The sequence below is a fragment of the Canis lupus genome, chromosome 1 (genome assembly GCF_048164855.1).
Source record: "Canis lupus baileyi chromosome 1, mCanLup2.hap1, whole genome shotgun sequence".
Taxonomy (NCBI): Eukaryota; Metazoa; Chordata; class Mammalia; order Carnivora; family Canidae; genus Canis; species Canis lupus.
Genome location: NC_132838.1, coordinates 101,707,155 through 101,722,822, shown reverse-complemented (window position 1 = coordinate 101,722,822; position 15,668 = coordinate 101,707,155). Strand labels below are relative to the sequence as shown.

Genomic DNA, 15,668 nt, shown 5'->3' with positions numbered 1-15,668 from the left:
TCAATCACTGAGAAGCCACCATACTTACCCAGTTTTCTCCAGTGGACTTCTAGTTTATAACAGCCTTCTCAAATTCCCTTTTCCTCTATACAAGAGCATTCCTCACCTTTCTTCTCTGGACTTGCTTATGGTTTTGCTGAAGCTTGCTTGCCCTGGATTGCAGTTCTCAGCTATTCCCAAATGACACCCCCCCCCCTTTTTTGGTTAAATAAGTGGCAGTTTTATTTTTAAAGTTAAGGTTAGTTGTTGCACCAAACTGGGATCCAGAGAAGACTCCCAACAACTCTGAGGCTGGTGAACAAATGTGCTGGTACCCACACAGCTGATTGTTCTCATTGCTTTCTCACCAACCCTGGGGTTTGCCAGTAAATTTTCTTCTGGATTTTAAGCTCCATGCTTTGTGTCTGAGCCCTCTGGGACTTATTCAGGATCTGTTTTTTTTTTGTTTTTGTTTTTTATTTTTATTTTTTTATGATAGGCACACAGTGAGAGAGAGAGAGGCAGAGACACAGGCAGAGGGAGAAGCAGGCTCCATGCACCGGGAGCCCGACGTGGGATTCGATCCCGGGTCTCCAGGATCACGCCCCGGGCCAAAGGCAGGCGCTAAACCGCTGCGCCACCCAGGGATCCCCAGGATCTGTTTTAAGACCTTGTCTTTTAAAAAATTATCTCTGAGAATACTTGTTTGATCGTTGGTGCAACTCCTTTTTTAGAATTCAACCATTTTTGATGGGACTGTGTTGACTTCAGTCCAAGTCATGTTTGGAATAAGAATGTTACTATAGGAACTAGCTTTTGGTATGACTCTTTTTTGGAACTAGACTGCTCCTTTAGGAACTGTGCCCTTTTGAACTGTGTAGGACTTCAGTCCCAGTTTTTCTTGTGAATCAGATTATTCTGGTTGAAACGGTGCCAGCCTTCAGTTCAACTCCTGTTCAGGATCGGATTTTACTACTGTACCTGTAGGTACTGTAGCCTTCAATCAGATTCCTTCTAGAACCAGACTGTTCCAGAAGAACCTCTAAGAAGTGGGATCCCAGTCATCAAAATGCTTTTGAGAGCACCCCTCCCAACTGGGACTCTAGTTTTATGTTTAAAAACTATGATCGTGCATTTATGAGTAAGTAGACTAACTTAATCAAAAGTAATTTGGAGCTTCCGTGGCCATTATGAGGAAGTTTTGATCTCCCCAAGCTTACTTATTTTACTCAAAATTCAATTAGAAAGCTGCAGTTCCTAAAATAAAAAACTCTAAATGGGATGCCTATTTTAAATGGTTATCTCAAGGCTTCCAGTTGTTTTTAGTGTTCTAAGTTTGTCTCTTTGTAAAATACTATTTCTAAATTCACTGAAGCAAACAATTAAAATAAGTCAAAATGGCTTGAGGCCTCTTTTTCCCTTCTGTCTCATCTTCTTTGTCTGCAGACATGTGGCAACAAAATTCAGGCTTGCACACAGAAAGCTGATAAAAGATTTGTAATCAAGGATTGTGATCATGACAATTACAATCAACACAAAATTGTCTCAAGAATATTCTGGTTAGGGACACCTGGGTGGCTCAGTGGTTGAGCCTCTGCCTTTGGTTCGGGCATGATTTTTGGGGTCCTGAGGTCCAATCCCACATCAGGCTCCCCGCAGGGGAGCTTCTCCCTCTGCCTATGTCTCTGCCTCTCTCTCTTTGTTTCCAATGAATGAATGAATGAATGAATGAATGAATACCTTAAAAAAAAAAAGACTATTCTGGTCTACCTTTAGATGTTGAATAATCCACCTGGGTAGCATCTGACTCTGTTTATTAATGGCCTGAACAAGGATCTTTCTCTTTTAGTTAAAAGGACCAGGATGGAATGAGAAACTTCCCACTCCAGATTTAGTTAATATGGCAAACCAGCTCACCCACATCCCAGATGAGTCGCCTAAAAGAAAGACCACTAAAATTCTCAATTTTCGATTCTCACAAATGACAGTCCGTGAACAAAACAAAAGCCTTTCTAGTTGCTATTTTTGCAAAAAGCCAGGGTACTGGAAAAAAAAAAAAAAGATTGTTATAAATTTGAGTGTTCCAGGTGCATTCAGTCCTTTGCCAGCCTTTCTAGTGTCTTCCTAATTCCCAATGACGAAGGTATGAGAAACTTCAGGGGCTCTTCCCAATCCTCCTTCTTAAAACAGCTTAGAGAAACTTTTTTTTTCTTTCCCCAAAACAGGCTATTTCTTTAATTATTGAGTCTGTGGCTGAGGTGGGGCTTTCAAGGGAATTCAAGAAAATGCGCGTCTGGAGGAACTGAGGGGAGACGCGGATTCGCTCAGGAGCGGCCAGCGCTGCCAGGACGCAGTTCCTGCTGTGACCTGCGGGCCGTCATCCTTGGCTCCCTCTACTGCAGTTTCTGAAGCCCTCTCAGCGTCGTCGTTTCACTGGACAGTCAAGACAGTTGGGAATGAATCTCTGTTTTTTTTTTTAATATTCCTTTTTTTTAAATTTTTATTTATTTATGATAGTCACAGAGAGAGAGAGAGAGAGAGGCAGAGACACAGGCAGAGGGAGAAGCAGGCTCCATGCACCGGGAGCCCGACGTGGGATTCGATCCGGTCTCCAAGATCGCGCCCTGGGCCAAAGGCAGGCGCCAAACCGCTGCGCCACCCAAGGATCCCCGAATCTCTGTCTTTGATACCAAAGCTACACTCTCAGTGTTTAACCCCCCACTGCTGTAAAGCTGCCTCTGTTCCAGAGTACTAGAGTAGTTCAAATAGTGGGGGTCTCTAACACACTTCAACAGGTTCCTGTGTCTGTACCTACTCCCTTTTGTCTAGGTCCTTGGAGAGCTACTCTCACCCATTTTTCCTTAGTTATTCTGCCCCTATTCATTTTATTGGGCTGAGTTCTCTTATAAAAGTATCATGCCAGGCTTTCTCCCAAAAAGGGGTAATAACTCTAGAATTTTACAGTGGTAATCAAAATAGCCAACCAAGGGAATTTAATGACCATTTGACATCTTTTATTCTGTCTCTGACAGCACTATAGCAGACTCTGGAGATACTGAGCATTTGTTCCTATTGTAACAGCTACCATCCTCTCTGGGAAAAATCCTCAACTAATATTGGGAAATCCACAGAGTAGCTTCTATCAAGATTCAAAACCTCCTGTTAGGGGATCCCTGGGTGGCGCAGCGGTTTGGCGCCTGCCTTTGGCCCAGGGTGCGATCCTGGAGACCCGGGATCGAATCCCACATCGGGCTCCCGGTGCATGGAGCCTGCTTCTCCCTCTGCCTGTGTCTCTGCCTCTCTCTCTCTCACTGTGTGCCTATCATAAATAAATTAAAAAAAAAAAATTAAAAAAAAAAACAAAAAAAAAAACCAAAACCTCCTCCTATAATCAGTGCTCTAGAAATAAAGAAGCCTGCCAGGGTATCAAGCCCATAATAGATTAAGGAAGGTCTCATTACTCACCCACCACCCCACCCCACCCCCGCCTTATTTCCCATAACACTATTTTAACTGTGAGAAAACCCAAAAACCAACAATGGGAGTTTATCCAGGATCTCTGAGCAATAAATACCAAATAACCACTCCTCAGACCCTGTTGTCCCCAGTGCCCATCTGCTACTAACATCCATTCCTGTGGTAAACAAAATTTTCACTGTAATTGATTATGCAGTACATTTTTAGTATTCCTGTTGATAAGGATAGCCAATTTTGTTTTCACTTGGAAAGAACAGAAATACACCTGGAGAGTCATGCCCCAAGGTATCACAGAGTCCCTCTTAACTTTTCACAAATTTTAAAACTTGATTTGGATTATAGAAAGTCCTCAGCAGGCTCTACTTTGTTGTACTATATAAACAATTTGCTTCTCTGCTTCCCTTCTCAAATCTCTTCACAGGAAGACAGCACCCACCTGTTAAAATTTTTGGCCTTAAAAGGACATAAAGTCCTCAAAGAAAAAATGCAATTTACTCGGTCTCAGGTTAGATACTTAGGGTGTCTGATCTTGAAACAAGGACTACATTTCGATCCAGATGAAACCCCTCACAACTGCTTAATGTTGACAGGTACTTTTTGAATCTTCATGAGAACTTAACAGGAAACTCCTCTAACCGATGCAGATTTTTCATGGTTTACTGATGGTTCTTATTTAAAGAATGAAAATTGTAAATATCGTGCTGGGTATGCTACTACAACACCCTTTGACGTCACTGAGGCAGAACTTTTACTTTTGACTACTTCAGCCCAAAAGCTGAGTCCTATGCCCTCACTTGAGCTTGTATCTCACCCAAGAGTAAAACTCCACAAACATTTATACCTATAGCCGATATGTCTTTGAGGTAGCTTATGACTTTTGGAATATTATAGAAACAACAATGTGTCCTTACCTCCAATTGGAATAATGTTAAAAATGGTTCCTATATCCAAAATTTTTTAGATGCCATACTTCTGCCAGCTACTCTGGATATTAGTAAATTTTCTGGGCATTCCAGACCCAACTCCCTGGGGGCCAAAGCAACCCACCTCACTGGTATCTGTGCCACAAATGCTGCTCTCAAGGAAACGAATAGCCAAATTTTTGTCGTGGTTCAAAGGGATGTTCTCCAAAATGATAAATTTTGGGAAAATTGACAGGAGATACCCAGCAATTGGCAACAAAGGGGGAAAGACAATATTGGAAATATAATTGTTCCCTTAATAAAAAGAGATAACTTTGGTTTGGGACACATAACAATTCAGCCATATCAGAAGTTCTAAAATTTCCACTACTTACAAATGCATACACATTACAGGTGCCTGGGTGGCTCAGTAGGTTATTTGGTCAACTCTTGATGTTGGCTCAGGTCATGATCTCGGGGTCCTGTGATTGAGCCTCATGTCTGGCTCTACATTCAGTGGGGAGTCTGCTTGAGGATTCTTTCTCCCTCTCCCTCTGCCCATTTCTCCACCTGTGGGCTCTCTAAGTCAATCAATCTTAAAAAAAAAAAACCCAAATGCATACACATTAAACCATTTGTCTGAGAAAATGATAGCATTCATAAACCAATGTTGCTGAGGAACAGTTACTAAGTCCACAGAAGTACCTACCTCACTTGTCCCACCTGTTCAAAATATAGTCTTAGGTACCCGTCCATACTGACCCTGGGCATTTCAAATTACCCAACAGACTTCAGGTTTGGCAAATGGATTTCATACAGCTCACCCCATCTCATGGATTTAGATGTTTTAGTTATGGTTTGGGTTTTCTTACGGATCAAAGCTTTCCCTTGAAAATAGGCCAATGTCTCTTCTGTGACTGTTGGAAAAGATTATCCCTAGGGGCACCTGTATGGCTCAGTCAGTTGAGTTGCAACTTTTGGTTTCAGCTCAGGTCATCTCATGAGTTGTGGGATCAAGCCCCATGTCAGGCTCCATACCCAGCGAGGAATCTGCTTGAAGATTCTCTCCCTCTTTCTTTCCCACCCCTTCCAATATAAATAATTTTTTAAAAGATTTTATTTATTTATTCATGAGAGACACACAGAGAAAGAGAGAGGCAGAGACAAAGGCAGAGGGAGAAGCAGGCTCCATGCAGGGAGCCCAACATGGGACTCAATCCTGGGACCCCAGGATCACGCCCTGGGCCAAAGGCAGGCGCTAAACTGCCAAGCCACCCAGGGATCCCCATAAATAAATCTCTTTAAACAAAGATACTATCCCTATATGTGGAATCTCTCTCAAACTTCATAGTGATCAGAGAACCCATTTGAAATAGTGGTCAGGTATTTTGATGATTTTGTGCTGTTTTCCCAGTTTTTGCTTATCATCTTTAATCCTGTTAGCTAAATCCACTTAATGGCACTATTAAAACTCAATTGGCAAAACTTCTAGAGACTCTCAAATACCTTGGCCAAAAGCATGGCTGTTAATTCCTCTAAACCTCAGATCCACCCCCTAGGGAACTCACAGACTTTTACCCTTTGAGGTAGTCAAAGGACATTCAAAGCATTTGGCTCCAGCCTTCTTTGACTCACAGTTGATATTTATATTAAAGAGAAGTATGCTGGGCAGCCCGGGTGGCTCAGTGGTTTAGTGCTGCCTTCAGTCCAGGGCCTGATCCTGGAGACCTGGGATCAAGTCCCATGTCAGGCTCCCTACATGGAGCCTGCTTCTCCCTCTGCCTGTGTCTTTGCCTGTGTTTCTCATGAATAAATAAATATTTTTAAAAAAGTTAACTATGCTTTGGTAGAGCAGTCTTCTCTCAGTGCGCTCCCAGGTGTTGTTGGAAAAGACACCTTCAGACTTATCAGCCTCACTGGAAAGGCCCTGGTCAGGAAGTGCTAAGCAATCCTTATGCCATCAAACTCCAGGGAACAGACCCTTGGGTTTCTGTAACACATCTAAAGAAAGCACCAAAACTTTGATTGGATCTGCACATCATTTGGTGACCTGAAAGTAAATTTCTTGGAATTGAAACAGACATCTGAAGACAGCTTTCCCAAGATGTGTAAAACAAACCCGTATACCTTTTTCACTGTAGCTGCTTCTTTTATGGAAAGACAGTACCCTGTCTGCATTTTTCCAAGCCCTTGCAAAAAGGGAAACATCTTTTGATTGTGGCCTTTCAGAAACAGCATCATTATCCTGGGTCAAGATAATTTTCATTTGCTTTTTCTGAGGGGCTAGAAGGTTCAGAATTCAGAAGTCTCATCTTAACTATTAACTGACTTTGGATTCATCTCTAAATTCATGGTCTCTGAATTTGCAATGTTATAGGCTGTATTAGCAATAACACATTTGCCTCCAAATAGTTTTTTTTTTCAAATAGTTTTTTGAGATAATACTGTTTTAAAACATCTTTGAAGTTTTGTTGTCTTGCAAAAAGTTCATCAGCTGTTGCTTCATGTTTATACCTGCACTGTGTCCTCCCAAATGGTTCACTCTATTGTGCTCTTGCAGTATTCACTAGTCTGTTTTCATGGTAACTTTTAACAAACATTTCCAAGAGAAATACATCACTCCAGGTTTGCCTTCATAGGGAGAACCTTTCTCCCCTAAATTGGGGTAAGTGCCACTAAATATTTCGTTTGACTTTCAGACTTAGGGTCCTTGTTTAGAACCATCATACAATTTGGAGTTATGTTACTTCTGATGTGTACATAATTGTTTTGTATTTTGTTGACTGTTGAGGGTTTATTATTATTATTAAATGACCACTCAATAAGGTGATGCTGGCTTGATGCTTCAATAATCTGTTTCTCCCTCGTAACTGTCCTTATTTCTCAAATGTCGCCTTAAGTGGTTTCCACTTGCAACACACTTTCCTTCCAATGTGGGGCATGACGACCTTCCCAGTACTGAGGGACTAAACCAGTAAGTTTTTTTCCCCCTAGAGTGAGCATTGGTGGTTTGTGTCATTCAAGGAGTTCATTTTATTTAAGTAGTCAAACTATTCTATCCCCTACAGTGAGCATTGGTGGTTGTGTCATTCAAGAAGTTCATTTTATTTAAATAGTCAAACTATTCTTATTTTAGTACCTGTAGAGTCTTTACTGATGCCACCTCTCTTATTCTTGTTAATCTTAAAAATAAAACTGCCAGTTATTTTACCAGCAAAAAATGGGTTTATTTGGGAATAGCTGAGATTTGCAAGCAAGTTTTAGCAAAACCATAGGCAAGTCCAGAAAACAAAGGTGAGGAATGCTCTTTTATAGAGGGAAAAGGAAGTTGAGAAGTCCACTGGAGTAACTAGGAGTTGTAACTATAGTGCTTTCTCATTGGCTGGGTTATTGCTAGAGGAGGAAGAAATCTTCCTTCCTCCTGCTGGGATAAAAAGAACTCCTACTAAAGATCTACATCCACAATCAAAATTAAATTTGTAATTATAAATCTTCCCCTAAAATAAAACCTCAGGCCCAATTACTTCACTGGTGATTTCTACAAAACAATAATGAAACAATAACGAATTCTTCACAAACTGTTTCACAAAATTAAAAATCAGGGAATACTTAACCAACTTATTGTGTAAAGCCAGCATTATGGTGATACCAACTAAACCCAGGAGGGGTTTAAGGAAAATTAGAGATTACATCCCTCATGAGTACAGATGCAAAAAAAAAAAAAAAAAAAAGTAAGTACAGTACATAAAAAAGAATTCAGGATGACCAAATAGGGCTCACCTTAGAAATGTAAGGTTAACATTTTAAAACTAGTCAATGTCATTCATTAAAAGACCAAAAATGTAAAGAAAAAAAAAAACCCTATGATTGTGGAAACTACTATCCAAGATCCTCTTAGAAATCCCTACCTTCTTGTATTGTCAGTTGTGGAGCCCTCTTCTTTATTTTTTAAAATATTTTATTTATTTATTCATAGAGATGCAGAGAGAGAGAGAGAGGCAGAGACACAGGCAGAGGGAGAAGCAGGCTCCATGCAGGGAGCCGGACGTGGGACTCGATCCCAGGACTCCAGGATCACGCCCTGGGCTGCAGGCCGCGCTAAACCGCTGTGCCACTGGGGCTGCCCAGTCCTCTTCCACTTTATACTGGGATTAGTCTGTACTACTCACAGGATAAGTCAGGAATGTTAACACATCACTTCCAGGTAAAGTTTTTAACAGACACCATGGCTTTGTTTTTTTGTGAGCTCTCTATTGGATCACTTGATTTAGAACTCTTTCTCTAGGGATCCCTGGGTGGCGCAGCGGTTTGGCGCCTGCCTTTGGCCCAGGGCGCGATCCTGGAGACCTGGGATCAAATCCCACGTCGGGCTCCCGGTGCATGGAGCCTGCTTCTCCCTCTGTCTATGTCTCTGCCTCTCTCTCTCTGTGACTATCATAAAAAAAAAAAAAAAAAAAAGAACTCTTTCTCTAAAAATGGAACTTTCAGCAAAAGTATGAATGCAAACGAATGAACTACTGATGCATGTAAAACTGATGAATCACAAGGCAATTATGCAGTTAAAACCAGATATATAACAGTATATATTAAAGTGTTACCTGTGTACATAAATCCTTCCATATACATAAAATTCTGGGAAATGCAACAAAAATCTACAGTTAAAAAGCAAGATGAGTGGCTGCCTGGGAATGGGTAAGGGGAGGAGGGATTATAAGGCAATTCAGAAAACTTGGCTTCACAAACATGTATTAAAACTTATCAAACTGTATACTATAAATATGTGCAGTTTATTGCAGAAAATGTTTAAATTGCTCAGACAGGGACTGTAGCCATAAAAGAGACACAAATACGGGAATCCTGAGAATTTCTGTAAACCTCATACCAAAGCCATAGTGATAGAAACATATGTGCATTTACCTGTATAAAAGTCACATTCTCTACAGTATGTTCCCAACTCCCAATTCATCAGTATCTCTGTGCCTATTATGATTCCTAACTATCTTTTTAGGGGACAGTGACGTCTGCCTACTAAATAATAGATTTCAGGGGCATCGGCAAGTCCTGGGGGCAGGATGTGTGTGTCAAGTTCCCATAAAGAGAATATGGGAATATGAAACATCCCTCTGGAACAAGGGAACCAATTCATACCACTCCCAGATACACCAGAGGTTGTCACAACTGCCCACTGCTCAGGGTGACCTTGATCACACAAAAAACCTTGGCATACAGGCCAAAAGATTAGGCCTGGCAATCTGGGCCTAATTCATAGGAGTCCTTGAGCAGTAATGCAAGTTAGGCTAAAATGAGAGTTGTTCCTTGCCATTCTGCTAATACCACGGAGAAACATTTGAACTCTCACAAAAGTTGTTCCTTTCTTCACGCTGGCAGCGCCCAACTCTCTTCTCAATACAACCCACAGAGCGAACAGAATCCTCCAAATTAAAGGTAGTTTAAAACTAAGGCATTTGTTGCAAAAACAGAAAAAGATGAGATGGCAATTTTCAAAGTAGGGGACTTGGAGGCTGAACGAATCCATCATGAGCACAAAATGAGACCAACAAAATCAGTTCAAGTCCATGAAAAATGGAAATCTTCTCTATAAGTAACCAGCAGAAAGAAAAAAAAATTGCAACCTTCTAACCAAAACTGGGTCATGTCCATGCTTAAACCAGTTGGAGGAGAAGGCAGGAAAGAGTGAGGATTTTTAATGGGCTCTAGGTACTGATGATTCCCTCTAGGGAAGGGAGGAGAAGCAGATGTCTGGCTATTAGAACATGTTGGGATGACTTATGCACAATGTGGGACTCTGCCATTCCATACATAGCTTGTTTTTTGTTTGTTTGTTTGTTTTTGTTGTTGTTGTTGTTTTTCAGAGACACTGGCAGTGACAGAATTCTGGCAAGGCTCCTGGTGAGGTTACAAAGTGCAACACTGCACCAGAAAGATTCCCACATAGCTGGCATTCAGAAGTCTCAACAGAGTGGATGTTTAAATGCAGGAGGTTCAACTTCTGGCTGATGGCTACTCACAAAGGCTAATCTCACAGCTTCTGTCAGTCACTATGTTGAACAAGGAAATATGGTATATTACCGGCCATCCTAAGGCCTTTCTCCAGTGTGAACTTTCCAATGTCGGATGAGAGAAGCTCTTTGCCTGAAGGCCTTCCCACACTCACTGCACTTATATGGCCTTTCTCCAGTGTGAATTCTATGATGCTGAACAAGTACATGTTTGTGGCTAAAGGCTTTTCCACAGTCGTTGCACACGTAAGGCTTTTCACCATTGTGAACTCTCTGGTGTGCAATAAGGTCAGAACTCTGGCTAAAGAACTTCCCACATGCAATGCACTCATAGGGCCTTGCCCCAGTATGAACACTCCAGTGTTTAATGAGTCTGTATTTGTGACCAAAGTATTTCCCACATTCACTGCATTCATAAGGCCTTTCTCCAGTGTGGATACTCTCATGCTGAACAAGTGTGGATTTGTGGCTATAGGCTTTCCCACATTCACTGCACTTGTAAGGCCTTGCTCCAGTGTGGACTCTCTGGTGTACAATAAGGTTGGAACTGTGATTGAAAACTTTCCCACATATGCCACATTCATATGGCATTTCTCCAGTGTGGATTCTCTGGTGCTGAGCAAGTATGGGTTTGCGGCTGAAGGTTTTCCCACATTCGCTGCACTCATAAGGCCTTTCTCCAGTGTGGACTCTCTGATGCTGGACAAGTGAGTCTTTGCGGCTGAAGGTTTTCCCACATTCGCTGCACTCATAATGCCTCTGTCCACTGTGAAAGGCATCCACACATTTGGCATTACTGTTTCGCTTCCACTTACTATGAGAGGGATGGTGCTGGAAAATGCTTGAGCTAGTTGGCAAGTCCTTATAACCTTTCCCTGGCATAAAAGGCATCTCCAATGGTTTGACAGGGCAGCTGTTCACAAGTAAGGTGCTGCCCTTATCCCCTCTGAAGGGTTCCTCTCCATTGTGCTGCTTCTGGTAGTGAAGGTTTGCATTGAACCAGAATTGTTTCCCACATGCCCCACACATGTATGATTTCTGACCAGGGTGTGCTCCCTGGTGCTCAGCCAAGTACAAAATGTCTTTCAAGACCAGGCCACAGGTCTCACAGGGGTGGGCCTTCTGGGTAGCAGGACCTGTCTTGGGAGTCTTGATCTGTGACATTCCCACAGAAATGTTCTGCTTAAAAGCTATCTCCTCACCCTCTGTTCCATGCCAACAACCTGAAAGCAGACAAATGCTGGTGAAGTACAAATTGACACTGATGGAAGGGGTAGCCTCATTATAAATGTGTGTCTAACAGAAATAAGATCTAGGTCATAGGACTGCTGTCAGAACAAGAGGCCCAAATTCAAGTTGAGTAAAGGGCTGCTATGCAGGAGTTGACATCTAAAGATCATAGAATGTAAGAGTCCTTAAAAAAATTAAAAAATAAAGGAATGGAAGAGGCTTTGACTAGGAGAGGACACAAATGTGGGGTACAGCCCAGAAAGAATATTTCAGGATGTCAGTGAGGCTTTTGCTGCTGGGGACAGGTGAGAGCTGTGTCTACTGAATAGCTACCACTGAACAGTTGGTATTTAAGAACTATTTGGAGTATGTGCACATCTTATAACACACTAAGTATAGGCCAATGTTGAGGAGCACTGCAGCAGGAGCAATGGAGAGGAACAGGTCAGATATGGAGGCAGAGGTGGGGAACATCCAGAGGCCAAAGGTCAGAGCATAAATGACAAGTGTGTACATGGCAAAGTAAAGTGTGGGGAGAGAGATTAGGGAATGACAGGAACCCAGCCCCAACATCACATCCTTCCCCATTCCCATTCCCCAGGTCATACCCACCCTGAGTGTCTCTGGTCCTGGCTGGAGTAACATCTGCCCAGTCAGATCCCCAGGGCTTGCTGCCCAGCTCCAGTGAAGCAAATCCATGGGACATGGAAGATTCATATCCTAAAGATAAGACAAGACAGGTAAATGGCCAGCACTAGCCTGGGTAACCCACCCCTCAGAGAAGAAAACTATGTATTATAAAAATAACCTCAAAGAAGGGTCTTGGATGAATAGTTCATGGTCTCAACAAGTAGTAACCAAAATGGTCCCTGCAATTCCTGACCCATGCAGGCCACTAGAAACATCAGCTAGAGGAGGTGGCACAAATTAGGGCACAGAGGTACATGGATCTGAACAGAGGCTTCCAGTCCGGGAGAAGACAAGCTCTGATTCAGGAAGGGCTGGACTGCCCTTGGGAAATAGGGGAGAGGAAGAGCCCAGTACAGGACCCTGGGGTGGGTGTGAGGCCTTACCCAAAGAGGCCATAAGTGCCAAGTTCTCCAGCATCACATCACGGTACAGGAGCCTCTGAGCCTCATCAAGGAGCCCCCACTCCTCCGGGGAGAAGTATACAGCCACGTCCTCAAAGTTCACCTGCCCCTGTCCCAATGGAGAGATCCGAGTCCATGAGAAGCCTCTCTCCCAAGGACACCCATCCAGGCCTCCACAGATCTCCCCCCTGCATTCCTTCCTACCTAATTTCTCAATTCAGAGGAAACACAGAGACTAGGTGCCAAAGGTGTCTGCTCTCTCCTAATCGTCCCTTTGATTACTGTGCCCACTAACAGCAACAACAGGCAGGTGGTGCCTCAGAGAGGCACCATCTAAGCTCTGGGCCTGGCCTGCAGGGCTGCACTGTACCCCGCCTCCACCCCTTCCTGCCAGCCAGTTCTCCTGGGGTTGCTAAGATCATGCTACCAGACAACCAAAGTTGGGCTCATCTTTATCCTTTAAGTCCCTGATACCAGGACCCAGAAGCCATCAGTCCATGCTACTTTCCATGTACACAGTATTCTTTTGGATCATACTGTGTCTCACAACTCTGGTCCCCCACCCAGTCCTTGGCCTTCCACCATCACCTTCCTAACTCAGTAACTGCACTGTCATTGTGATGTGTATATTCTTCCTCCTAATCCAACCTGTACACCATTTTCTACTTTGTGGTTGTCGTCACCATGAACCCCTCCACAGAAGTCCAGTCCTGTGTCCAGCAGCTCACTTATCACTTCCATTCACTGTTCTCTGGAACAACTTAGACATGAGCAACAAATAAAATCTTGTTATCCAACCTGACTTCTCTGTCTCAGGTGATGGAGCATCTACCCTTCCAGCTGATAAGGGCTAAAACCTCGGGTTTTTCTCTCTCACACACATTTAAAAGAAGAAAAAAAAAATCTGACCTAACACTTCTTCATTCTACACATCTCCCCTCTGGCCCATCCATCACTATGAGTCACCTGGAATCTTTTTTTTTTTTTTTTTTTTTTTTTTTAGTCACCTGGAATTTTGAAGCAGCCTCCTCCTGGTCTCCTTGTCTATATTATTATATCCTTTACCCTCACCACACACAGTCCATTCTCCACTTGGCATCCAGAGGGGTCCTGTTAAAACCTGAATCAGATCACCTCCCTCCTCTGCTTGGTACCCACATGGCTACACAATCCTCAGAACAGAGACACAGCTTGTCAGCTGTCCACTCCAGACCTGACTCCTGTCCACCTGTTCCTGATTCCTATCACACATGGGGGAGAACTGTTGTTTCTTGAAAACTTCTATCTCAGTCTCTCCTCCAAGTATTTGCACATGTTGGTTCCTGTACCTGGAAAAACTGTCCACATCATACTCCAGCAGTTACCCAAAACGGGAATCCTTCCATATAACCCCTGGCCTGAACTCAAAACCCTGGGCTGAGGCTCTCTCCAGGTTCCTCAGAATCAAGAGCTGGGAGAGTATACGTAGAGTGTTGTATGATCCCACAATCCTGGAGACCATTGGGGGTGAGGGTGGGAGTGGGATGGATGAGAGCACAGGTGCCCTTCCCTCACCTGTGCAGGGCCCATAATTACTTCCGAGTTCATCCGAACCTGTAAGAAGAGGAAGATTGTGAGAGACAAACAACCACGAAGGAGCTCATGCCTATCCCCTACTCCTGCCCGGCCACAAAGACCCGGGGCTGACTGGCTCACCTCTGTGCCTCGGTCTCTAGGGCCACCTAACAGCTGTGTTACCTTGGACTAAGGCTTTCTGTGCTTCACCGTCTTCATCATCTAACCTCCACCCCAAGTTTGTTCCAGAAGCAGTCCCTCTTCGTTAGCTGCCGGCACGCGCACCACGAAGGCACAACTGCTCAGGCTGACACTGCAGGTGTGACTCCTCTTCACACATCCTCTGACCCTTTCACACACCTATGACTCCGGAGTTCCCAAATGCTCGGTCAGTGTCGCCCTCCCTCCGCCCCCAGCCTTTGCATACGCCCGTCCCTCCGCCTTCCACAACGTCCTTCCACACCCCACCACAACGGCTGTCAGATATGGGACCCAATAGGAGCGTCCTGCTGCCTGGACACAGAGGCCGGAGCTGTGGGGGCCTGAGGCGGCCCTCATTCGAGACTCTGTGTTCAGAAACGGAGGCCGCGGGGGGACTCGAGGGCGCGGCACCCACCTGCGCCAGGTCTTTCAGAGCCGCCGCCGCCACCGGAACCTGCGGACCGGGGAAGGCGCGCTGATGGGAAGGGGTCATTAACGGCCAGTGGGCCCGCCTCTGTTTAGAAGACAACGCCCCCTCTCGCGTTTGCTCTCTCCTGTCACTCAGGCCTGACACGGTGATCTGAAGTCTGACCTGGCGGGCTAATCCAAAAGCAAACAAAATGTCCGCTCAAGAAGGGAACGGAAATCCCTCCCTGACGTCTCCCGCACCAACGGAAACGCCCCTCTATCGGGCCTTCATTAACCCAGCATCGCGGAGAATCCTGGGTAATGTAGTTTCCTCAGCAACCACGTTTGGAGAAGGCTATCTGAGCCACCGCGGGAGGATAGGCCCCCGCGTTAACTGGCGGCGCCTAGAAATTGCGTCTTGAGGATTAGGCGGAGCTTCCCTCTCCCTTAAATCATCTGTTCCCGTATTTCCGACCAGTGTAGTCTGTACCAAGTTACAGAAATGTTTAGAGATTTATTTCAGGACTCTTTACGCCGAGAATGCTCACCAAAAATTCGATAGACGCATCATATGCTTATGCCACTCAGATTTTTATAGCTGGAGGCTAATAAATATTGCTATCAAATAAACTTGTAGCCTGCAGCTCTAGAGTTAGTTTTGTGAGACTCAGCATTGAGGGTCAGGACCAAGAAAGAAAAGACAACAGACACCTAGAAGATGTGGAACATGGAGACGGATGTTAAGCACTGCTAAAGCACATGGGCAATGTTTGTGTCTGTGGTTACCTCAGAAATCATTCCCCCTG

General features: G+C 44.0%; 2 protein-coding genes across 2 annotated transcripts; one reads left to right on the top strand and one right to left on the bottom strand.

Annotated features, from left to right (window-relative positions):
• LOC140633148 (uncharacterized) overlaps positions 1–15,668 on the top strand; it is an 87,413-nt gene that overhangs the window by 53,470 nt on the left and 18,275 nt on the right.
• ZNF772 (zinc finger protein 772) lies at positions 9,127–15,114 on the bottom strand. Of its 2 annotated transcripts, XM_072824826.1 has the most exons (5): positions 14,870–15,114; positions 14,254–14,292; positions 12,682–12,808; positions 12,221–12,328; positions 9,127–11,601 (listed from the first exon to the last, which is right to left on the bottom strand). In XM_072824826.1, exons 1-5 carry the CDS (start codon positions 14,945–14,947, stop codon positions 10,457–10,459), a joined length of 1,497 nt encoding a protein of 498 aa, XP_072680927.1. In that variant the 5' UTR covers positions 14,948–15,114; the 3' UTR covers positions 9,127–10,456. The 2 variants fall into 2 exon arrangements, with proteins under 2 accessions (XP_072680927.1, XP_072681002.1); XM_072824901.1 differs by lacking the exon at positions 12,682–12,808 and having other exon boundaries at positions 14,870–15,111.

Bases quoted from the DNA above. Each gene is read 5' to 3' on its own strand.
- ZNF772 (XM_072824826.1), bottom strand. From the start codon at position 14,947: ATGACCCCTTCCCATCAGCGCGCCTTCCCCGGTCCGCAGGTTCCGGTG. The intron at 12,809-14,253 runs GTGAGGGAAGGG...CCATTGGGACAG, and splicing joins TAATTATGGGCCCTGCACAG to GGGCAGGTGAACTTTGAGGA. The intron at 12,329-12,681 runs GTAAGGCCTCAC...TCTTATCTTTAG, and splicing joins GGCACTTATGGCCTCTTTGG to GATATGAATCTTCCATGTCC.